The sequence below is a fragment of the Hippoglossus hippoglossus genome, chromosome 7, assembly GCF_009819705.1.
Source record: "Hippoglossus hippoglossus isolate fHipHip1 chromosome 7, fHipHip1.pri, whole genome shotgun sequence".
NCBI classification, from domain to species: Eukaryota; Metazoa; Chordata; class Actinopteri; order Pleuronectiformes; family Pleuronectidae; genus Hippoglossus; species Hippoglossus hippoglossus.
The window spans coordinates 11,377,545-11,403,786 of NC_047157.1; the positions used below are offsets into that span (position 1 = coordinate 11,377,545).

The 26,242-nt window shown below is 40.4% G+C and overlaps 1 protein-coding gene across 4 annotated transcripts in view; it reads left to right on the plus strand.

Moving 5' to 3' along the window:
• acot7 (acyl-CoA thioesterase 7) overlaps nt 1-26,242 on the plus strand; it is a 52,078-nt gene that overhangs the window by 24,027 nt on the left and 1,809 nt on the right. For all 4 annotated transcript variants that reach the window (XM_034590923.1, XM_034590924.1, XM_034590921.1 and 1 more), the window contains 2 exons: nt 9,703-9,819; nt 16,009-16,193. In XM_034590923.1, the coding sequence (XP_034446814.1) occupies nt 9,703-9,819; nt 16,009-16,193 (302 nt within the window). The remainder of the gene's footprint in view (nt 1-9,702; nt 9,820-16,008; nt 16,194-26,242) is intronic.

Below are 26,242 nucleotides of genomic sequence, written 5' to 3' on the forward strand. Positions count from 1 at the left end.
ATGGCCTGTGTTTTTCTCTGTGTGTATAGAAGAAGAGGGAAAGGAAATGGTCATATACTTTTTACAAAAGCACACACTTCAGACCACAACAACCTTGATCAGTGATGCTCAGCCAAAGAAGACAGGAAAACACTGCTTTTCAGCCTGGTGTCAAGTCACTCTTTACCTTTTATTCTCTTCTGAAAGGAGCAGAGGAAGGTGGCAGTCATTTTTGCATTCCTGAATAGTATTTGCAGCTCCTCCCCTCAGGTCACATGCATCTGCAACAACCTCCACCACCAGTCAGAGTGTAGTAGTCGTTCTGGACAAAAAAGAAAAGAAAACACATGCAAACACATAACACAACCAAATACTCACAACATATTGTGGTACACTTGTGAGTACTTGGTTGTGTTGTGACTATTTGAACGTGTTGTATCTGGTTGTGTTGCAGTTTTTTTGTAGTGTTATGAGTATTTGAATATGTTGTATTTGGTTGTGTTGTGGTAGTGTTGTGAGTATTTGGTTGTGAGTACTCGATATTGTTGTGAATATTTTGTTTGTTGTTAGTATTTAGTTGTGAGTATGCTACTTGGTAGCGTTGCGAGTATTTGGTTGTGATTCTTTGGTACTGTTGTGAGTATTTGGTTGTGAGTACTTAATAGTGTTGTGCATATTTGGTTGTGTTGTGAGTATTGTTAGAGTTGTGAGTATTTTGTTTTGTTGTGAGTATTCGTTTGTGTGGTATTTGGTTGTGTTGTGAGTATTTTCAGCGTGTTTTCTATTTGCCAGGCATATGTTGACAAATTGATGAAGATGTTTTGTCCATTAAGATGTGCTTTGTACAGTATGGTCATAACTGAAGTTTCCAAAGATGAGGATTATTTTTATCAAGCTTTTCTCCTCTAGATCATTGTGGCTCAAGGGCAAGTCCACAAATTGTAGCGACAGCGTAGTGAGTAAATCAAACTGTGTAAAGATACTGAGCGGCCTAAATCTGAATAAAAATGCAATGGAAACATATTCTCATCCCCAGTGAAAATACACCCATGCTACATGCTGATATCGACCAAAGAGGAGAAATGACCATTACCAGGTTCAAAACAGCACACAAAAGAACTGAAGGCCAAGTTGTACACTTAGAGAACACATCTGCAGAAGCCAAGGACGTTTACCATCACAGCCAGAGGTCTGTTTAATCTGAAAGCCCTTTATCTGACAGAATTTCCATCACAGGAATCGTATCTCATTGATTTTCCCAGGCCTGCGGTGTGCATGGAGCTTACAGTGTAACAGTAATCATCGCTGCACTCACCTCCGTTTTGCAGGACTCAAAGCCGCACATGAATCTGTTGATGCTTCCTGGCGTTTAGTAAAGCGTGCCACAGCTGGAATGGTTATAATATAAAGAAAATATGCAGCTTATGGGACTTTATAAGAGGATGTCAGTGGGTTGCTGCGTGGCAGTAATGTTAACAGGAGCTGTTTCTATAGTAACAGCTCATTAGGAGGCAGTTTGAGCCGTTTGATACTGTCCATGATTAAAGCACATATTGGGGAGGGGATGAGAATGACAAGAAGAGAGAGGGGGATTGTCAGCGGGGAATAGAAGTATAGGCTGAGGGCAAGAACAGGGAGGCGAGGGAAGGAATAGAGATTAAGATGGAGGAAGAAGGTTTCGGATGCGATACGAGGATATGTGAGAGAGGCAGAGGTCACGGATTCTTCACTGTCGATCTCTTGGTGTCACACTCTCTTCACCCTTACATCACTGGGTGCTTTGCTTAGTGTGCCGTGTCTGAGCCGTTTCTAATTAAACAGGCTTGAAGTTGGGTGACAGAGCTGACGAGTGACACGAGCTGCCCGGAAGACTCTCCCCTTTGTTCTCATGCCTGCTGCCAATGGACGGCACTGTGCAGGCAGATTTTGGGTAAATCGTCACATGGAATCTAATCACAGAGGTATTCTGCCCCGTGGCAAACTGGGCTGCACTAGGGACTTGGTTACTAATTGCCCTTTTTTCCCCATTTGGACTGAGCTGTCTTTCCCCCTTCACACACACCATCTCCAAACCACCCCTCACCCCCACCCCCACCGCACCCCATCCCCACGCTCTGCCTTTCGTGTTCCCACCCTACGGGTAAGGGAGAGTCATAGTGTGCCATGTCACCCTGTGAATGTGTAACGCCAGGCCCAAGGCTGTCTTGGCCTCGCTTGTCCTCATTTCCAGTTTCACATTGAGCGTCGCTTCAACCTTTTACATCCACTGTACAAGGAGAGGGTTGAGTTGCATTAACAGTTCCACTGATGGTTTGTCACTAATAAAGACAAGCAGCTTTGCTTTACTCAAGGGCAGTTCAGCCCTCCCCTCTTTGTCTGGTCAATTCAGTTACAGCAACGGATAAATTCTCGGCTGCCTGCTGCATGAAACGGGGTTAACAAGAGCCACATGAAAATATTATGCTGAAGCTGCTTTCAGACATGCACTGAACTCCGGATAATCTCCTGACATTCTCTGGAGGGGCTGTATGCAAGAACGCAAATGTCCTAGTCACAGGCGACAGACTTTCTCTGGACTTTGCGGCCGCCCCCCGAGTAAAAACTTCAGAGAATGTCAGAATAAGCTCATCTTCTGAGAACACTGCAGAAGATCCTCAGAGATTCACAGCGAGCTAGTGAGTGTGATAATGATGGCGTTTCTAACGCGTGGCACACACCAGAATGAAAAACAAAATAAATCAAAACAAAAAGATGTGGAAGACGTCGACAAAGATGTCAAAACACATGATCTCCACAGCAGAATTAATACGTTAAGTCCTGCCTCTGCCTGCTGCTCCGCCCCTCAGCTGAATGCTGCCGAGATTTGTGTCGTTGTGAACGGTTCTGAGCAGAGAATCTCCTGCTGTGTTGTTCAAGTGTGAAAGGAAAACTCTGCAGAAAGGGCGGCCATTCTCCAGACTTCATGTCTGAAAACGGCTCGTGAGAGGCTAAAAAACTCAAAGAATCACAGACACATGGGGATAATCCTCTTTTAATAGTTTGTTAATGTATTATAGATAATAAGGAATATATAGATTTAAACATTTTAAGTTACGACAGCAAAAAAAACGGTAAAACTGTAGAAAGGTGTGCACTTCATTTACAACTGAAATTTTCTTGCTGTGATCTTGGACTTGAGCCACAGGAAGGTCTGTACACCAATCAAATCAGACCACAATGCACCACATCCACATTTGTCCTTCGTTTCCCCTGAACCGCTCAATGAAGGGTTGATATTTCCGTCCAAATTAAATATGTGCATTTACATCGTCAATGCTGCTGATGATGACAAGTGTGTGCTGTGCTGTCAAGCCGAATGACAGTAATTTTCAAACATCCAAACTTGTAGGTTTTTAATACTCGTAGCCACTCTTCGGACGTGGCAAGTCTCTCCAATGTGGCAAACTGGTGTAATTATTCCCCCAACACCCGCCGCCTTCTTTCTCGAGTCATCTGGGGAGCTGTTGAACAAGACCATGGCAGCCAACTGTCACCGCTCCACTCCAGTCTCACAATCCCTCAGAAATGTTCAATCCAAACCAAAAATAGAAAGTCCTCATTCTATTTCTATTAAAATTCATTTTCCAGAGTCACAGGGGTCATGCGATCGAGTGATGTTCTTAACTGGTCCAGTCTAGTCACTTGCCCATTAGCATTCATTTCATACCACAGCATGCTGAGAGGAGGCTTTTTTCTGTCCCATGTGATTCCTTTATTTACCACGCATGACCTTCCAAAGATAGTTTTATTCTGATAAGAGCCCTCATACCATTACACCACAATCTCATTCTCGCCAGTTAATATTTTCGTAAATTGAAGATCAAACGACACGAAACCTCAGCAATGCCGTGTCACTTTGTTTCAAGGATTAATATCATCAGAGTTTATCAGCTGATTTGTGCGACCAGAGCTGCTGGTTTATTCCACTGCTATGTGAGACCAAAACAAAAAACACATATAAAGGCAACAGCAAGATATTGTTTATTGTAGTTTAATTCTCTTTTTGAATACTTCTTGACTATTATAGTGTAATAGTATTCCTTTATAACAAATAATACCACAGTTAGGGACCTATTAGGTTCAGTAGATTATCTTATTTTCAAAGCTAGCAGCATAATCACCAGTATATGCCACTGATGCACCATTATGCACCAAGCAAATTGTGTTTTTAGCTCCCAGAAGCTTTGAATGAAACATACACATAAATGAAAGGTTATCTGTAGGATATTGATTGAATGCATATTGCAGCAAACCTTCCTGAAGGGGATTAAAAAGCAGTGACTTCATCTGATGTTCATGGTTTGTTGCTTTCGAGTGGAGCCTCCCTCAGTTTTGGGCCGAAGAAACTTTCAAAGTCTGTACAGCTTCAAGGTTTCAGGGAAGTAAGTGGACCATGTAAGTCTCATAAGAGGGAGACAGTGCAGTAGCAGTGACAGAGAACTACTTCAGTTTGAGTTCATGCCTCAGTCAACATGTACTTTCTGGCTTTAATAAAGGAATGGATAAGATATATATATTCATGTAGGTGTTCATATTCTCGACGTAACCTTTTTTCTCAACACAACACTGCCACCCTAAGTCGACATGGAAAACTCGTTGCTTATTCACACATACAGCCAATTCAGAACAACAATATTATTCATTTGGAATCATGTCTCTTTAATTTGGTCTCCACCAACTCCTGAGGGAAATATCTGCGTCATCAGCTGCTAAATGCTCCACTATGTTCACTACTTTGTTACAGAACTTTGTATTTCTGTCATGTGGTGCTGAACAGGTAGTGTACAGTGTTTTTTAATGCTTGTTTGCTGCAATTAAAAACAAAAGTGATGAGATTGGGGAAAGAGATTGGGTTTGTTTAATTAGTGGAAAACGAAAATAATCTGCTATAGTTTGCTATAAATATCGACAGAACTGGGGAACTGCAGAGCTGGGGGATGAGTCTCTGAGTTAATCTCTTCTCATACAGTCAAGTGATCCATTATTAATGTGAAAATATTGATTATAGTTATAATAACTTTGCTATGGTCCCATTAGCCCCCATTACATAGTCATAGACAAGTTTTAAATATCAGAAGTGAGGAAAGATGGAGACCACTGTGATAAAACTCAGGCATGGCAACGTGTCTTAGATTTGAAAGGAAACGTTTAGATTCAGTTTATTGTAATACAGCGTTCAATTTCATCATCTCGTCAGGTCATGATCCATCAAGTGTTACAGGCTCAGACACAACCACTCACTCCCAGCCTGGAATAGAGGCAGCCTGCTGTGCTTTGTACTCAGGGAGGAAATTCCAATCTTAGAGTTGAGATCAAATCAATTTTCAGTACATAGCTGAGATGGGAAGAAAAAAATGTAAAGATTGGTTTTGAAAAATGCTTTGGAACTGGCTTAAGGATGAGAGATTTCTGCTTGTCCTCGGGGCCACTCACACTTAAGGCACAGCATCAGCCTCAGTCAGAGTGTGTTCATAATAATTATAATAATTATAACAATGATAATAATAATAATAATAATAATAATAATAATCTTTTTTATATATCACTTTTCGAAACACAAAAATAAAATATATAAATTACAAAATAATGATAAACGACAGAGATAATTTTAAATGGATTTGGGCATGATTATTAGTGCAAAGGCGCAATATTAAAATTCAATATTAACATATTAAACTGAGTAAAATAATCAACAAGTTAAGAGCCAGGAGAGCTTGAGAGCTTTATATAAATGTATGTTTTAAGAAGTGACGTATACAATTCAGTATTCAGATTCCAAGCCCTGAGGAAGCTCACTTAACAAAATGTGTCTTTAAAATGTATTTAAAAGAGGATAGTGAGCTCGCTTCTAACAGAAAATGCCCAGTCACCCTTAGTCCACAGCAGAGACTGTGGACTGTAAATATTATCGATCAGAGTTGAAGATGATGGATCAAACAATCTGTCACACTGTCTATCCTTTTAACCACACACTTCAGAGTCACAGCTTGATCCAATTTCTCCTGCATCCAGACTTTTCCTGTATTTGAAATATCCAGTTAGAATTGTAAGTGTGCCAGAAAAAGCAGTCCACGTTTCCAGCTACTTTTGTGCATATCAACACAATTAGCAAAAAAATAAAATGAGAGTGATGTCGCATCCATTTAAGAGGATAACAGGATGTCAAAGTAAAAGCATGTTTCAGTTTTAATCAGCTCAGTCCTTCTTCTTTTACAAGGAGCGTTGCATTTGGGTGCAAGCGGCACAGTCTGTTTGTACTCCCACACTTTTGGCCGACATAAATAGAAATGGTGGTGGGAGCCGTTTTGGGCCAAACTAACTATCGGCGTGCAGACTTATTGATTTTCTGTAGCACGAGAGACACAAAAAAAGCAGCTCAGAGGGAACGACTGGGGCAACTGGAACGTCTAGCAAGGGCCTGAACATCTTTAAATGAGCATACGTTCCCAAAGACGCGCACATTACACATGCACTCACACGTTCTCCGAGATGAGGAACAGATGCCACCCTCTTCCTCGCTTCTCTCATCTACAACCCTCCCACTCCATACAAGATGTCCCACTTTCTGCGAGAAACCCACAAACAACTGTTTTCCTTCACACATGATACAAGCTGCCGAGGGTGGTGCGTGCGTGTGTTTATGTGTGTGTGTGTGTGTGTGTGTGTGTGTGTGTGTATGTGTGGTGCAGTCTGATAAACACAGGTGTTGATTTGCGAATTCCTGTGCCCACACTGTGAGGTCTGCTTTATTGTGATCGTCGGACTTTGATTTCCTGCTCAAAGTGTTTTCTCGTGCTTCAAATCATCTGCAAGCATTCAGTGCTCTGTGTAAACGTTTTGATGACGGATTGTTTGATGGATACGTCCTCAGATCTTAACAGTGATACTTGACCCAACATCTGTATAGTTTTAGCATCAAATAGTTTACATGTCAGCTTGAAAGGTGGCCATGGAATATTGGGTTGTTTCTCACGCAGAGAACTAGATTCATTTTACCCATGTGAGTTTTCATGGGGAGTATAAACTCTCAAACAACCGTGAGATCTAGAGCACAGGGTCACAAATAAAGCCTTTAAAAGATACAGAACATTTCAATTAACAGTATGTCCCACAGATCAAGGCCATGATGCACCAGTTCTAAGCTACAATTTGTCTGATGCTCAAAGATCCCCATCTACTGCACCATAATCCACTTCTCTGTTCTCCATTTGTAGCTCACGGTGTTCTAAAACACATAATACCTCACTATTTCATCAAATTAGTCTAAAAATACTTGTCACAAGTAATAACTAAGCAGCTAACACTGTGTGCTAACTGTATGTTTTGAGCATAGAAGACAGTGAAACAACAAATTAGTTTATTTATCAGTGCCTCCCAAAGATACGTGATGTGATGTGGGATGTGACTGGTCATTATACTTACTTTAAGTTAATGACAGATCGCTTTATTTTGGAAATATCCTGGAGAGCTAAAGGTAGATTGGGGCTTAGCATTTCCCCATTTAGTTAAACATTTACACTACCGTTCAAAAGTTTGGGGTCACCCAGACAATTTCGTGTTTTCCATGGAAACTCACACTTTTATTTATCAAATGAGTTGCAAAATGAATAGAAAATATAGTCAAGACATTGACAAGGTTAGAAATAATGATTTTTATTTGAAATATTAATTTTGTTCTTCAAACTTTGCTTTCGTCAAAGAATGCTCCATTTGCAGCAATTACAGCATTGCAGACCTTTGGCATTCTAGCTGTTAATTTGTTGATGTAATCTGTAGAAATTTCACCCCACGCTTCCTGAAGCACCTCCCACAAGTTGGATTGGCTTGATGGGCACTTCTTGCGTACCCTACGGTCAAGCTGCTCCCACAACAGCTCAATGGGGTTGAGATCTGGTGACTGTGCTGGCTACTCCATTACAGACAGCATACCAGCTGCCTGCTTCTTCCCTAAATAGTTCTTGCATAATTTGGAGGTGTGCTTTGGGTCATTTTCCTGTTGTAGGAGGAAATTGGCTCCAATCAAGCGCTGTCCACAGGGTATGGCATGGCGTTGCAAAATGGAGTGATAGCCTTCCTTATTTAAAATCCCTTTTACCTTGTACAAATCTCCCACTTTACCAGCACCAAAGCAGCCCCAGACCATCACATTACCTCCACCATGCTTGACAGATGGCGTCAGGCACTCTTCCAGCATCTTTTCACCTGTTCTGCGTCTCACAAATGTTCTTCTGTGTGATCCAAACACCTCAAACTTTGATTCGTCTGTCCATAACACTTTTTTCCAATCTTCCTCTGTCCAATGTCTGTGTTCTTTTGCCCATATCAATCTTTTCTTTTTATTGGCCAGTCTCAGATATGGCTTTTTCTTTGCCACTCTGCCTAGAAGGCCAGCGTCCCGGAGTCGCCTCTTCACTGTAGACGTTGACACTGGCGTTTTGCGGGTACCATTTAAAGAAGCTGCCAGTTGAGGAACTGTGAGGCGTCTATTTCTCAAACTAGAGACTCTAATATACTTGTCTTCTTGCTGAGTTGTGCACCGGGGCCTCCCACTTCTCTTTCTACTCTGGTTAGAGCCCGTTTGTGCTGTTCTCTGAAGGGAGTAGTACACACCGTTGTAGGAAATTTTCAGTTTCTTCGCAATTTCTCGCATTGGAATAGCCTTCATTTCTAAGAACAAGAATAGACTGGCGAGTTTCACATGAAAGTTCTCTTTTTCTGGACATTTTGAGAGTATAATCGAACCCACAAATGTGATGCTCCAGATACTCAACTAGCTCAAAGGAAGGCCAGTTCTATAGCTTCTCTCACCAGCAAAACAGTTTTCAGCTGTGCTAACATAATTGCACAAGGGTTTTCAAGGGTTTTCTAATCATCCATTAGTCTTCTAAGGCGATTAGCAAACACAATGTACCATTAGAACACTGGAGTGATAGTTGCTGGAAATGGGCCTCTATACACCTATGTAGATATTTCATTAAAAACCAGACGTTTCCACCTAGAATAGTCATTTACCACATTAACATTGTATAGAGTGTATTTCTGATTAATTTCATGTTATCTTCATTGAAAAAAACAGTGCTTTTCTTTGAAAAATAAGGAAATTTCTAAGTGACCCCAAACTTTTGAACGGTAGTGTATATTACCAGGAATGTGAAATATATTAGGCAACATTTATTTGACGTTCATCAGCTGCAAAAAAAACAATAACTATCAACATACTTCATATTAGGGCACGGTCACACATACTGTACACGAATGCAAACTGAATATTGGGGGTCAAAGTTAAGCCCCGCTGCAGATTTACCGCGTCACAGGAAGAAAATGTTTTATTCGCCCCTTCCATCACACAGATTGGAAGCGAATGGGAGGTGAAACTTGCCACTGCTCCATTCGCGAATTTATACACAGGGGGCTCATAATACTGAATGAGAAGCTAATGTTGAGGAAATATCAATGAGACCCATTCAAAGTTTAGCTTCAGGTGGATATTGGATCAAGAAACCCAATAGAATCTCATCTTTGTGAAACAGTGTCTCAAATAAACCATAAAGATCGATCGAGTCTCAGTTAAAAATAAAAGATCAAATCAAAACAAAGGAGGCACAGTAAGAAGACAATTTAATCCCCCTTCTTGTATTTGCCGTGCCTCTTACTAAAGTCAAACTTTGCTTGTGTCTGGCACAGGCGTGACCATGAAGCTGATGGATGAGGTCGCCGGCATCGTGGCTGCTCGGCACTGCAACACCAACATCGTCACCGCCTCTGTGGACGCCATCAACTTCCACCGCAAGATCAAGAAAGGTGAGGACGACACAGATAATCTATTCAGAGCTTTGGGCCACTGATACATAAAGATTGTCCACAGTTTTGAAGAATACAACCCTCTGCATTACGAGTAGTGTTGATAAAGGAAGCTCTGTCCATTTTCCATGAAGCTGCTTTTTTACACACAAGTGAAGTGTACTCTGTAAAACCACAATTAGAGGATAATGTGGAAAAACCCAGCAGTCCATAAATTCAGCCTTAACACCGGTCACACTGTTTCTAATTGAGACCAGTTGTGTTCTGTAGTTCTGTTGCTACATCTGGAAAGACACAACTTTGTTATGATTGGGGTATTTTCCATTACCAAGCTTTATCGCTGAGGTGTTACTTCGCTTTGAGAGAGTGAACGTTTCAGTAAACAAAAGTTATGATGTGTTATAAATGCCAAACGTTAAATGTCATACTAGGGCCAATATGGTGTCTCAGTATATTTCTCAATATATTTTGTCATTCATTTGTTTTAGGCACTTTACCTTACTCCTGTAATGGAAGGGAAAACTATTATTTTTCTATCCTTAAAGTGAAGCACTGAGATAAAGGTTTTTATTTGCAGCACAGTTTGGTTGTTGCCCAAACAAGGAACAAACAGAACAGCTGCACACCTATAGACAGAAAACACTGTTACTACAAAGTCTTCTTTGGTCCTTTTATGGAACCTAAATATGCTAAAAATGACTGAAAGCAGTTTCTTCAAAGTGGCGGAGAACAGCGGTGTGTTACAGTTACATTACATCAGTGTTTGTGCTATCTGTTCAAGTGCTGGACATGATGTGATCCAGACATCCAGATGTTATGATTATCTCAGGATATGATGTTAACAGGGGACTAGCTTCATCTCTCTCCATTGTTGAATTATGAAGTGGCAAGACCTTTTTTTGTACTGGCTGTCAGCTCAGCTCCGACTGCACTGCATGCACATGCAATTTCAAATACTGCTGACTTTGTTCAAGCTTAACAAGTCACCCAGTCAGAAAGGGTTTTTCCAAAGTAGGTCTGAGTACGTATGGAGCGAGCGGTGTGGGATTGTCTGACTTTTAAAACATTTAAAACACACCTCTCTGTCCCTGCGTTCAGACGTGCACTGAATTCAGGATAATCTCCTGACATTCTCCAGAGGGGCTTTATGTGAGAACGCAAATGTCCAAGTCACAGAGTTTCTCCTTTTATTAAATTATACGTTACTACCTGCCTCTGAGATTTTCTGTGTTGTAATGTAATTGTTCATGTGTGAAAGTCCAAACCCACCCGTTCATGTCAGAAAATGGCTTGAGAGTTTCAGTACCAGAAAACTGAAAATGAAAGACTTCAGTTTAGATCTATGTCCACATCTCTCAGACGCTCCCTATCGCTCCAGCTGTTGCCTCCTCCTTTCCTCTGAGTTTAGAAAGTGGTGACAGGATTTTATCTGGCTTCCACTTTGACATAGGTGTCGTGTCACTAGTAGATTTTCCAATTTGGTGAAGGAGTTCAGACAAAAAAACTAAAAGAGGTGTTCATAGGAAAACAATGATCAAGGATTAAAACACAAAGCCAGATGAAAACAGCTACTGCGGCTACTCTGCATGTATTCAGTCACTTTATTGTGTTTATTTCCTCTGGATACTTTCTCTCGCTTGCTAAGTGCAGATAATATACATCATTTGAGATGTTTCCTCCACAGATCCAACAGATGTTGAAGTCAAACTGGTAAAATGATCCAAACTATCAGCGGTTGCTTTCCACAGAGAGTATTCTTATCGCAGGTAGATGAATAATTAAATAAATAGGCGATAAACAAACCATTAGAAGGCAGCAGACAATAGTAGGTTTTTAAGTCTACTCTTGGTCGTTGAGTCACACCATAGATCTTAGGTCATTTGTTGTAGATGTGGCTCACAGTCACTAAATGAAGCCTCGGCAGACTCTTTTCCTCTCAGTCTTAGAAAAACAAGCAAGTTATTTCCAGAGGTTCCAAGAGGTGTTATGGTCTGGTGCAGGCAGGACAGCAGTATGTACTGGTGCTAAGCTATTTAATGATTTATATACAGGCAGTAACATTTAGAATTCTGTCCCGTAAGACACTGGAGGCCAATATAAGGTCTGTAGAACTGCTGTGGTGTGTTCTCTTTCTAAACAAGGCAGGTTGATGGACAGGAAAGTTTTACTTTAAAAATTAAAATGATCAGATCACAACATGGCCGAAGAATCCTGCACATGATTGTCTAGTTTTTATAGTAGAAATATTAGAGTAATTAATCCCTGAAAATATATGGAAAACTGACCTTTGCAGTGAACAAGAAGCTGAGCCAGCTTTTGATTTACCGGTCGATCTACTTTCCAACCCTCACCTATATGCTCAGGATCTTTGGGTAGTGACCAAAAGAACAAGGTCACTAATACAAGTTGTTAAAATGAGTTATCTCCATCGGGTGGTTATGGCTCTGCCTTTGAGATAAGGTGAGGAGTTCAGAACCGCTGCTCCAGTCGCAGGTTGGCTGGAGCCAATCCCAGCTGACATTGGGTGAGAGGCGGGGTACACCCTGGACTGGTTGCCATCATATCACAGGGTTGACATATACTGTAGAGACAAACCGTTCACACTCACATTCACACTTTTATCATCTCTAATTAAAGCTAAACTCTTAACTTAACTAAACCAAATCTCCATGTCTTTAGACTGAGGGAGGAAGCCTAAGAAAACCTATGCAGACACGGGAAGAACATGCAAACTCCAAACATTCACACCAAAAAACTATTGTGCTGTGAGGCGACAGTGCTAACCACTGCCCCACCAATACTCTTTTAAGAATTTGTATTTGTAATTCTATATAGTTTTACTCTTTTATTCCCTAATTTGTCCTCCCATTCAATTCCTCCTCACATGTCATTTGTCATTTTCTGTTTAGAGAATCAGTTTTGTCAACGCTGAAAGCTGTCAGGAGACCTGTTACACAAACATGTACGTATACAGCGTGCCATGCAAATCATTTGGTGAGGACCAAAATGGCAATTATCATTAAGCGGCTGAAGGCAGTTAATGTCTTTTGTGTTTGCAGTTGACAATCGTCTTGTCTGCAGCACATTTCGCGAGAACGTTTCAAAACATTTGCTCTCTGTAAATGCTGTAAAACTTGACAAGCGGAGGCGTTAAGTTGAGTCTGAAACATGCTCACACTGCCCTCACCTTTACAGCTTGTAAATCACTTGTTTATTAGACTCTTTCGTGTTCTTCTCCGACACAGTGAAGTGATGCAAACTTTGTGAAAGGTAAAGAAACTGTGTTTGAACAGCAATGTGCATGATTCTGAGCTGAGAATATGTCAGTGAGGTGCCGGCCATTGATGTGCCACAGTGCTCAGTCAGAACTCTTCTCCCTTATTCATTACAGTAAAATGCCCACAGGTACAAAGAGTGAGAAGAAAGGTAGAAAACTTCAAAGGGTGAAAGTCAGATGAAAAGAGATTTGAGGGAGAGAGAAGAAAGTGTGGGAGAAAGAAATAAGTTGCAGAACTTGTGATGCATAATGAAAAACTTGCAACGATATTCTTGTTTATTTATTTTAAATCAAATTTAATTGATCCAATCTGAATCCAGGTTCAGCCGGGGTCTCTCTTTTTAGAGTTTTCATGTTCACCCAATGTCTGCGAGGGGTTTTCTCCGGGTAGTCAAGCTTCTTTGACCACTTGAAAAACGCAAATTCCAATTAGGAAGCTCTGGGAATACAGGAAAACAGCAAATAAAATATTAATCTTAGTAGATTTGTTGGGTCTTGTTTTCACACCCTGACCCAAACTCAGACTGTAGCTAAAATAGGAAATCTATAGCTCAAAGGTGTTACAGTCCCAGTTTAGATGAGATCAAGGCTAATTCTTTTGGTGTAACGTCAGTGAGACGTTTAGACAAACATTTTAAAATGATATTTGGATTTGGGCCAGGTTCAGTGATGTTGGCTGGGCTTTCCTACTTCCTTTTTCATGCTTCACATGCCTGTAATTGGAGAAAACGCTGGGCTCGGGCCTGGTTCAGACACAAAAACAGAATGGCTCTGCTAATTTTCTCTTGGGTTCGGTCTGATTCGGACAGAAAATTGTAGCCTGAGCCTCTATTCTGATAGAGGTTACCAACCAGGGTACAAAAAAAATATACTCCCTATAAACTGCCTGAAGTCCTAGAGTTGAGGAGCTCATGTCCAGGGCTTCTTGGTTAGGTCTCTCACACACATCTTGTGGACTGGACCCACTGGCATTCTTGAAAATAGGGTTTGTTAGAAAACATTGTTTGTTAGAGCCATGGCTGTATGACAATAACTGTATACATGAATCCAAATGCTGCCGGTGGAGTCCGGGGAAAATCGGTCACTCAACATCGCACTCCAAAATGTCCTCTCCTTCTCATCGTTGTTTGCTTCTGTGTTTTTGTGGCCAAGGACAAACATCAGCATCTCTTTCTCAGACCTCTCTCTCTCGACCCTTAGACTTTACATCAAAAGCTTTTCAGCGCTCTGGGAAGGTTTTACAAATATGAAACCTCCACATAATAATTCTCCTTGTTTGACGTTTTCTGTCAACTCTTTTTTAAATTAAAGTCTATGGGGGGAAATATGGTTGGTTGAGCACAGCCAGAGAAAAAGAGCAGAACTCTTCTTTCCTGTTGAAGTAAAAGTTCACAGGATGTATGCTCACACTCTGGTTTTTGAAGGGGTGCCAAAGGAAGTCTGTTGAAAGAGATGTAACCAAGGGCGGTAACACACCAGATTTAGTAACAGTGGTGACATTTTCCACACGTGTATTTTAATAAGACTAAGGATTTTCCAAATCTTTCAATTATTGTTGTGATGCAATTATATGTTGAGATCATTCTTAAAAACAAGTTCCTTCAAAACCAACCATATAATTTTAAAAAATCAACTCCGATCTGTGACATCTGGTTAAGGCCAAGTTAAGATTACACAATATAAAACTACTTGGTGTGATTATTTAATACATATTTTTGATATACAGCACAGGTGTCATGGTTAAAACAAACAAGCTTACAGGCAGTTCAGTGAAAACAAACACTTCATCATCCTCTCTTTTGTGGTAGTACATTACAAAGAGAGTACAGCCATTGGCAGCAAGAACTTTCATATCAGGAAAACGTTTGAATCATTTGATGGTCAGTGCTGTCATTCATCAGCCAGTGAGAACAGTCTTCAAACTGCCATGCATTTTCTGCATAAGTACAAGAGCTCCGAACAACAACTATGTGTAGTTCCTGTAGCATTGTTCTCATAACGTCAGAGTAGTTAGCGACAACATATTCCGATAAAAGCCCTTTATTCACTTATGCATCTTTTATTATTTAAGACAAAGACTGTTTTATAAAATCTCTGTCTTATTCTGGAGGTCTGTCTCAGATGGCAGGGATAACACCTTCTCTCACTGTCTCTATGGCAACAGCAGTAATAATACAGTACAGACTCATGAAAGGGAATAAAGAAACAGATCAGTGGGGCCCAGTACTATTACTGGACTTTTTCTCTTTCTCCATATCCCTGCAGTGACTAAAGGAGAGAACCAGTCAGTTTTCATGATTGAAACATTGGATGAATTTCAATGAATCTCAGGTTGAAATCCGCAGCAGTGGAAATGGCATGTCCTCTGAATTTATGGTAACAAACATTGATCTCTTTGAAAAGGTTTTAATCAAATACAGCTTCACTTTTCTCTTCTATTTGAGCACAAAAAAGAAGATCCTGCTTTGTATTAATCTAAAAAGTGAAGGACAGATCAACTGGCTTTAGTTTGAGTCTGAGTGGAAAAGACTTCAACAAGTTCATGATGCAACAATGTGAAGTCAGTTGCAGGAGCACATGTTAAAGTTTCCTCAGTTGACAACCTACCAGCTAACGTCATGTTCAGTTTGTGCTCAAAACAAAGACACATCAAGGTTCTTCATTTGATTTCAATATTTTCGAGTGTGAGGTAATTACAACAAAATATTAATATTTTTGTAAAACCTGATAACTCTTGTACAACTTTTCCTTTTTATATCCTGTAAAAGCTTTAAATAACACAACTAAATTGAATTCCTGTGGGTGGCTCAAGGACAGAGTTGCTTGAATCAAACAAAGATTGTTGAGCATAGAGTCACACATTGGAAATGTTAAAATATCAAATTGATGATATTCTTCCTCTTCTCTCCAAGGCTGCGTGGTGACGGTGACTGGGCGTCTCACATTTGTCAGTAACAAGTCAATGGAAATTGAAGTGATCGTAGATGCTTCCCCGCTGATGGAGGAAGACAAAGGGAAATATCAAGCGGTGTCCGCCTTCTTCACCTTCATCTCCCTGGACAAGTACAACAGGGCTGTCCCTGTTCCTCCTCTAAAGGTCGGTACCATCCAGGCTGTGCACTCTGGAGCTTTATTAAAACCTGAATGTTGAATTAATTTGATCCTTCATATCATTTCATGTCCAAATTCAGACTACATACATTAACACAGGCCATTTATACAGATCGAGAGTGAAATATGGATTTTTTTTATCCCAGACGAGTGTGGTGTACCCTAAAACCCTTCTTTCTTACATCCCCACCGTTTTATGATGAAAAGATTCGGCCATGGATTTTTATCATGCTTTTCTCTTCTGTTTTCCTGACAGTAACATTCCTTTAGTCAGTTACACTTTTGTGAGAGCTCACAGCATGAGAGACACCGTCCTTTATTTTGTAATCCTGCCTATTAGCGTATTTTCAGTACACTGAATTCTTTGCTGCGTCTACGCATGGCCCGTAAGCACAAGGGGCTTAATGCTAATATCCCCCCCAACATCCCGAGATGGCAAGGTCTGGATGACTCAGCACTTGTTGTGCAGATGTAAAGTGTGTATGTTTACCTGCAGGAGAGGGGACGCCTGCTGTTTGATCTGCCCCCTCAGCACACGATGATTCCAAACCCTGTTTATATGCAAACACTGTATGCACTGGCCATCTGTTTAAATCAGCACATTAAATTAAATTATTTCCTGGCACCGCTCACGCACCCTAAATGTCCCTGTGATGGTCCCTTTTGAAACTCATCCAGCTTATGCATGAGATGATGTCAGCTTGTCAGTGAGTGGGGGTGTGACAGGAGAAGAGCGCTTTAAATTTTATTCCAATCGCTAAATAAAGGATTTAGTAGATTGCAATTCATTTTAACATCAGGTTTTATTCTATTTCACTGATAATAACAATCCCTTCATATTTTGAATTGACAACTAATATAATCTGTTTAATTTCGCTCTTTCTTGCTCGGTTGAATGTTTTGTTTGCTTCCCCGCACAACATATGAATCTGTGTGTGGATATAAAGACTGATATGATTAGCTTTGCATTTGAGTCAAGCAAAATCCATAAAAAGGGCTTCAGCCGAGTTGGCATCTTCAGTGAAATGTGACAGACCAATAGCAGGTTATTATTCTCTGTAGTGCACACTTGTACAAAATGCACCCTGGCTAATCATTAAACTTGAAGTATGGGGCAGCGTGTACGCCAGGGAAGTGCATTGAAAGTGAATACGATAAGGTAAGAACAAAGCTGTTTCGTGGGGGGAACCTGCATATTTTCTCCTGCCTTAACCTAAATAATTTCCCACCAAGTTTTAAGGAAAACGAGCGTGTAATAAGAAACTTGGATGAAGAAATCCAAGCTTGGCTGAGAGTGCAACGTGGAAAAATGGTCGTTATAAGCTACCCTGACCCTGCTCACCTTAATTATTCATGTTCTCATACATGTAAAGGTGCAACATCAGCGTTTAAAACCATGACACGTCTATTTCGGAATAAAAATGACTATCAAATCCATGTCCCGCTGGTCAGCCTTTTCTAAAGTGCCTGTGCATTTCCTCATTACCATACCACAAAAAACCCACGTTCAGTCTATTGTCCGCCTCCCTCTTCGAATTCATTACCTGCGTATCCATCTTGCACAAGCTGCTCTGAGCTTCTCTGTTAATGACAGAGAGTTGCAGCGATGATTAGAGTCATTGTAATTTCTCTGTTCACCTCAATTTTATGAAAAGAAAAAAAAGAATCTCTTGGTGATGTTAATAATTCATCCTCAAAGCTATAAATGGAAATCTAAATGGAGCCCCGGGCTGCCAAGGGCTCTGATGTAGCATGTCAGATAAACAAGGGCAGGAATCGAGAAGTGTGTGTGTGTGTGTGTGTGTGTGTGTGTGTGTGTGTGTGTGTGTGTGTGTGTGTGTGTGTGTGTGTGTGTGTGTGTGTGTGTGTATGTGTGTGAGAGAGAGAAAATATTGGACAGGGATACAATATAGACAGACTTGTGTGTCAGAGGAAGACAAATAGAGCTCCTCCTTGTGCAGGTCTGTATGTGTGAGAGAGGGCTTTGTGTGTGGATGTGCACGTGCTTGAACAGATCACTGGGCACAAATGCGTGTGTTTATTTATATGAGTGAGAGAAGGATGGCGAGGCTCAATCAAGGCTATTTCTGGCTTCGTAACTATTTACCGAGAGCTTAAACATGGGATGAGGTTGACTCAAAATGGGGGGGGGGGGGGGGGGGGGGGGGCGGCAGCGACGGCGGCAGCGGCAAAATCTATTGATAGCAATAAACGTATTCATGGATGTCAGTCCCTCTGTGTGTGTAGAGGAGATGTGTCGCATGCAGGAGAAAGGGTTTAACACGTCAATCTAATCAACACCTGGATTTCCCTGAGCAGTGGAGATGGGACTGTGACGGAGGGAAACACAAAGATGACACTAATTTGCCTCGTAAAGCCAGATGATAGCGAGTTGAGTAAAGCTGAGAAACGTTCTGCCTCCCTTTACTTATAATTTTACCCCGGGCCAATACTATATTCTGTTATATTGAATAGTACTATCAAATAACATTTGTACAAGTTTTGTTACAATTTGGGAAATGCATGAACGGCCAACAGCAATACGGTGTATTTTCCAAAAAACACCTAGTGAAAACAGTCACCGCTGTCATTTTTTCTGCCTTCGAAGTACAATAGTTGCTGTTTCTATGACAACAAAAGGTTTCCTCAAAGATCATCCTCCAGAGAACAAGACTTTCCTCCTCTGTGTTATCATGACAACATGGCTGATTACTCACAGCCCATAGCTTCGCATTAACACTGGAAAAGGTAGATAATATCTAAACTGGCTCCCACCACAAATTCTGTCGAACCAGCACTCAGCAGTGTACAAATGACAAACTGCAGTGTTACAAAGGTCAAGTGCCCATTTCAAGACTAGAGAAAGTCACTGTGCCTTGAGTACGTCCTCGCATAACCACAAGATGGCATTTTCACATTTTGCTTTTTTATAGTGTTTATATTAAACTAAGGTTTAACATGTTAAAAGTAGGGAAACCATCAGCAGACAAGGAAAATATAAATCTTTATTCTTTTCATTGGCCTTTAATCACCTGAAACTAAGAATTGTTGTTTTTTGTTATAGAATGATCCCTTTCATTCTAAGTCAGCCATGTTTTACTTGGCCTGATAACCATCAGGTTCTCGGAAAGGCTTGGAAGAAGAATTATTAACTTGGTTGCAATGTGCATCTTTACCACTAGATGCCACTAAATCCTTCACACCGAACCTGTAGTTCGTGAGCTGCTATACTAAGCTTACTACTGCCAATACTGATGTAGCTAAATGTTAAGCATACAGACATGTGAGCAGTATTTATTTTCTCATCTGACAAAGAACTCCGAAATGCAGTACAAAACTTTCTTGAAAGATCGTGGTATTTTATCTTGAACGATTTTATAAAACTGCATTTTCCTTTTTCCTCCTCCTCCTTCTTCATCTTCCATCAAGCTGACCCTAACCCCGTCCTCCTTTGCCAAAAATACATCATCTGTCTACGTCAGACCAACTTCATCTGCTTGTGCTTAAAATCCCTGTCATAAATCAAACAAAGCACATCTTAAAACAAACATCTCTTACTATTTAAACCAGTATTTGAATTCTGAATTTGAATATTGTTTACCTGTAACCTGAATAGCAAAGACTGACAAAATCCCATGAAACATGAGCAGGTTAAATTGAACTGCCACCATGTCTCTTTGATCCTGCGTTCTCCACATATCCATTCACATTGAAAAAAGATGATGTTTTACACAGAACACATATGTTTGCACATGTTATTCTAAAACCATTTTAGAGGACCAGCCCAAGTCGTCTCCTCCTCTTCTTAATTCAGAATTTAATATCTTATCTTTGTTTAACTTGCACCCTTGGACTTGAACACAAAAACATCCCCGAAAGCTAAAAATAAATGTCGGACCTTCGCTGAAGATAAATATTCTCAGTTGCATTCTATAAATATCTTGAAGGAAAATAGCTGAAGCTATTTTTGACTGCAGGTGCTTTTCCCCGATTCTCTCATTCTGGCTTTCTCTCAAGTGAGCCTGCTGCGTTTACTATCTTTAGATTTCCCTGTTTTTGCTCAGCAGGGTGGTTAGGGACACTCTCTCTCTCTCTCTCTCTCTCTCTCTCTCTCTCTCTCTCTCTCTCTCTGTCTCTCTGTGTGTGTGTGTGTATGTGGGGGGTTGTAGATGAGCTGTCACTAATGTTAGCATACTGTGGGTACTGCTGAAGTGGGGAAAGAGGACAGCATGAGCAGAGGGGAGGATATCTGGGGGATGCTTCGCCTCTCGGCAGCAGTACCCTTGAAAAGTACTGAAATAATATATGTGCAGGCTGGGCCCAGTGTAGATGTAATCGAAAAAGCCTGAAGGCACCTTAGGCCGTCTTGTTTTTTGGATTATCTGTAAGGGTTAGCCGTTGCCTCAAGGTTAGAAAAAAGAGGCTCGTTACCAGGAGCTCTGCACTTTGAATCCTTATCCAGGACAAAGTGAAGGCCAGCTGGTGGTGGGAGAATGTGTCCACTGGGCAGAAAACAAGTGTGGATGTGTGTTATGTGATGAATGAAAAGCTCAAAATCCATATAAAGGCTGAAACAACAATAATAAGTGAAAAAAAATCCTTGTGAACATTCAATATAGGTTTGGTCCTCCTCGCATCTTGCTTTTCCTGACCATCCTTCATTCTTGTTTCGTAATATCTCTTCCCCCTGTCATCTTTTACTCATCCCTTCATCTCCCCCTTCTTCCTCTTCCTCCATCTCCCCCCCTCTTTGCTGACAGAGGCTCAGCTGGCCTCCCTTGACACAAAAACAAGCCCGGTTGTCATGGCAACCCCACCGTAGTCCACACGAAGTGATGTACATTTATTTTTAGACGAATCCCATTCAAGACAATCAGCAACGGGTTAACAGGTACACACTCGTGCCAGAGTAGCAGATATTTCTTCCACTGTGGAAATCCGAGGCATGACACGGGGAACAAACTGACATTTGTCCTAGACATAGTGCTTCAGTGCCTGAATCTGTCAAGGATGGTTAATTTTTCATTATGCCTTATTCATGAATATGCATAAAAAGCCTTCCGTGTTCCATTTTCATAGCCAAAACTAAATTGCTTCCATTTTTCACGCTGTTTTGTGAGGAAATGCAACCTGGCGTGATCGATTTGTGAAGGTGTTAATAATTCACATCCATACAGCAAACTACTTTTCATCCTCACAAAAATAACACATGTACAAGTTTTGTTAATCACTCTTTTTTAGTTTGTTTAATCTCATCCAGTCCTGGGTTCATTTTTTATTTCTTACATATCCCTTTACCCATTACTCAGTAGTAAGAGAAAAAAAGATGTTTTCCGTATGGAGACTTCATCCAACTTTCATTTATCTATTTCTTTTCATATACTAAGTAAAAATAAAATATGGAAAAAAAAAATCTACGCAGGTGACACCAGTACACACTTTATATAAAGATGGATGATGTGACTGTTCCCCAAAAGTGAAGCCAAAGCATCTCAATGGTGGCTGGCTGCAGTATAGATCATAAATCCTACCACATCCATGTTAGCAGATGGGACATGGATCTGTAATTTTAGGTAGTTCTTATCAAAATGAGATGTTTGTTCCAGTGTTCATTTTCTGGTCAAGTTTGGTTTTAATTGGTTAGTTGATGCTATAAAAACTGGGTGAGACGTCGTGATTGACAGCTGAGACTGAGTCCTGATTTGTCTACCGTGTGTATCTGCGAGACCTCGCTGCCGCCGCTCCATCCTCCGGTCACTACTGTGCAGCTTCACTTCTGGATAGTGTGAGGAAGAGGTATTTCCCACTATGTACATAGTTTAGGCAGTACACAAATAACAGTGATAAAACACAAAACAACTTGTTTGTCATGGCAATGCAAAGTATATATATAGTTTATTTTAAGTGTTCACTCATTTTAGGGTGAAATAAAGAAGAGATGAAGACCTGTTTACTGAAGTATTTGAGATGATTACTTTACTGACTAAACATTATAAAATATGAATCATGATTGATCTGCGGGATGCAAGGAAAGAGGTTCTCTCAGCAGTCAACAGCATTTGATAGCATTTGTTTAATGTCTACAAATAAAATACCTTTCAGCTTTGTCTAAAATGTTGTCCCTTGTGCCTGAGTGTATCTCAGTATTTCTGTGTTTCACACAAACATATACTGTAGGTTATTCCAGATGGGTGTTCTTCTTCCTCTTCTTTTCCTTCCTCCTCTTCTCATTTCTTTCGAGCTACTTGCTTACAGCTCAGTGGGACTTTCCAGACCCTGGCATTTGGCAGTGCCACTGATGCCCTGTGTGCCCACTCTAATAACAGCTTGTGCCAGCACTGAGGAACCCCTCTGGCATTTTGCTGGCATTGTCTGAGCGAGTCACTTTTACAAACCTTGTCCATGTTCCAAGTTTACACCGTTCGGTTTGTCACACTCCATCTGACTGTTCACCTAATGAGTGACCAGCATGCCAGGTGAAGCGGCTGTTTGTCTTGGCTCTTTGACCCGATTAGCCAAAGTGCTGAGGTCCGTCTTTGTCTCGGTTCCTAGTGGACGACATTTAGAATTGAATTGAATATTTTCCAGGGCAATCAGGACAGATGACATTGGATTTTGATTATTTGTTCTTTTATTTATTTGTTTAGGTAGTCTAATGGTGTGTTTTCTGGGAGGGTAACATCAGTCTCTAGGTTTGCACACTTTGGTCCAGATTGAAATATCTGAACAACAATGGATTGACTAAATATTGTGCTTCAAAATGTTTCCTACATGATGTTTCCTAATGGCTTTGATCATCCCCATGACGTCTCACATTTCGGTTTTCATGAAATTGGGTACAGACCTTTATGTGATTCATGATCCATACATGACTGTAGACTCATATTTGTCTTTAATTATTATAAGATTTGTATTTTTTGTTGCCAGGTTTGCCTTCATTTGACAGTAGCAAAAGAGCTTTTAAATCTAATGTATTATCTCTTCACTCCTTCTTATGCCTGGTTCAACTGACTCTGAATGAGTACAACAGCCATAAAATAAAGTATGCCCAATTAAATATTTCATTTAAAATCATGAGATAATTCCCAAATAAGTGTAGTCTGCCTTCAGTCTTAGACAGATGCAATGGAGCCATGGAGCAGTGTGTCTGAAGTATGATTTATTAATCAAATCATGGTACCTGTGGTATTGTAATCGCAACAAAATTATCAAGTTTTTAAAACGTTTGGTAGCCTGAAATGTGAAACACAGAGGGAATAGAAATAAACACATAAAACAAGCATGAGTGCTTTTTGGGATGTTGACAGGTTCTGCATCAGAGAGTCATCAGTAGTAGCTGATGATCCTGCATAATCACAGTTATTAGACCGGGGCCACTGTGGGAATACCAATTACATGGGGACACCAAAAGGACATTTGGAGCATGGCATTGAATTGTCTCATTGAGTTATGCAAATGTGATCCACATTAGCATAAACATATGCATGTGCAGTCTAGCAGTAATGCGCTCATAATACAAGCAAGGCAAATAATGTGTCCACATAGAGATACACATGTACAAAAGAGTATAGGAACGTCAGTATTAACTGTAGATGTTATATCACTGATATTATGGTTCACTCATCTCCAAACATTATAGACTTAAGCAATATTACAAATTGAAATATTGTCTCTGTAGTACAGGTTGAATCACATTATAATGCAGGTGAGAATTTCTTCTCTTCAGATTAAGGAAACATTTTCTTCTGATAACCTAAAGGAGATTGTCAGAATTAAAAAATGAACATTTAGGTCTGTTGTCAGGTTTGACTCCAGAGAGATAAAGGGCTGAAGAACAGCATATGGAAATATTTTCGGAGGACATTTTAAAGGAGACATATTATGTTCATATTCACGTTCATAATTAGGATTACATGCTCTTATGTTCAGAAAACTCATTGCTGCAGACCCTTTTTTTCTCCATCCTCTTGGTTGTAGCTCCTGTCTCTTTAAGGCCCCTCTCCAGATTAGGCCCATCTGCTCTGATTGGCCGCTAGCCCACAGAAATTACGGCCTCCACTCGCTTGCTTTACCTAGCTTTGTTTTGGGGTGTGCCAGACTAGCCGCTGTAAGCGTACATGGTGCTAATGTGCGGCATAGTGGTGTCACATGACATCATGGTGGTAATGATATGAGGCATTTGTGGAATGGTACAGAAGTATCAGGAGCTTCAGTAGCAGTGTTTTCTGTCAGAGAGACGAGCTCCCTTCGTCGCTGACTTCGCGCTTTTGAACTTCGCAAACATATTAAAACCTATAAAACCTAATATAGAGGAAACATTAGAACTGAAAAATCATCCTTTACTAAAGAAATGTATATTGAGCCAGTCACAAGAAACCTCATAAAAGCCCAGGAGTGTAGAAGAGTTTTCACGTGAATAAAGTTTAAATTATGTAATATTATTAATACCAGGTTATCTATACTCTATAGAAACAATCAGCTTCGTATTTAGTCCTGCCTGAATCCTCTGCTTCCATTGTGTAGAGCACCATATCTCCTACAGTTATGGATTGTCCTTCTTAATTAGCAGTAGTCAGGTGTACAGTTTATATTAATTGTCTTGTTCATTAAAACCATCTCAAGTTGTATATCAGTATAGTTCAATTAAATAATAGGTCCTCATGGGCCTGAGTGACAGAAGGAAGGGGATACAAGGTTCAAAGAACCCAAAGAAACTGTTTATAATTAAATTCTACCACTTCCATCTGCGCATCAGTGGGCTTTCATTTAGACAATACATTATGTCTTTGTATGTTGATTTTCATTTACATCTTGTTGCATCGATTTGCAGTCCAGTCTTGTTGCACCTATTTATTGACCCATACCTTATCTTTCCACCAAGATTAGTGGTAATCCCAAACAAACATGATATAATATCATCCTTGGTGAAGGTAATCGATAGATCAATAGCCTTCACCAAGGATGATATTATATCATCCTTGGTGATGGTAATCGATAGATCAATAATAATTTGACCATCATGACTTTGAACTGATCCAAAAGCAATCCCATTATGATGTGGTTATATGGCTGCAGTCTCTTGTCAGTCTCTATTTCACTTTTTATTTTTCTCCTTCATGTATTTGCTGTACGATTGAACACAGTCAGTTTGTATCTTTCACTAGAACAAGATTCCACAGTTCTTGTCACGTATTTATTGATTTTTGAATGAGCAAATTAATTTCAGATTTTTTTAATCAGGGTTTGTGTTTATGTAAATGTTAATTATGTAAATACTGGAGCTTTGGTGAAACTTTCTCTCTCTCCCTCTTTTTTTTTTTTTGCTTTTGAAGTCAATGAACTGGAATCATCCATTACTTTCAGATGAATGGCAAAAGCAAAATTGACTGAGCAGTATGTTGACTGTTATATAACCAGCACACAACAAACACACCAATACCACAGCTGTAAACTCCTGAACCTGCTTCAGTCTCATTGGTGTGTTTATAGCTCAGCGTCACTATTTTAAGATTCTCATCACATTTGTGTTGTGACCCCCGGGCTCGTCTCTGGGAGGACTTTTATTTTGTCATATCTGTTCCCACCCTGCTCTCTCCATCAAGTCAAGGTGCCATCTGTCAGCTTGCTGCTGAGTGGCAGGTGCTCTGGAGTCTGCCAACCACCTGATGTATCACAGCACAGAGCTTCTATCTCAACACATCATTAACACTACATCCTCGCCTAATGTATACTTTAAATACAAAAACAAACACACACATATATATGGTTACAGCATCCTCCCGTGCTCCTGAAGAACACTGCCCAGGTGATGTGTAGTGGGAAGTGGGTAGCGCCATCAAACTTAGTGTTGACACTGTCACTGGTGGTGGTATTTGTTGTTTAAGTTGCACAGTTGCCAGGCAATCTAATTAAACTGTGCAGGCTAGCAAGTGCCTCCTCCCATGAATCAGAGCTATGTCAAGCTAAGTGAAGGAAAAAGAGGGAATTTGTTCTTCACAGGCTTGAAAGTGTTTCTCAGGATTACTACAGGAGAGT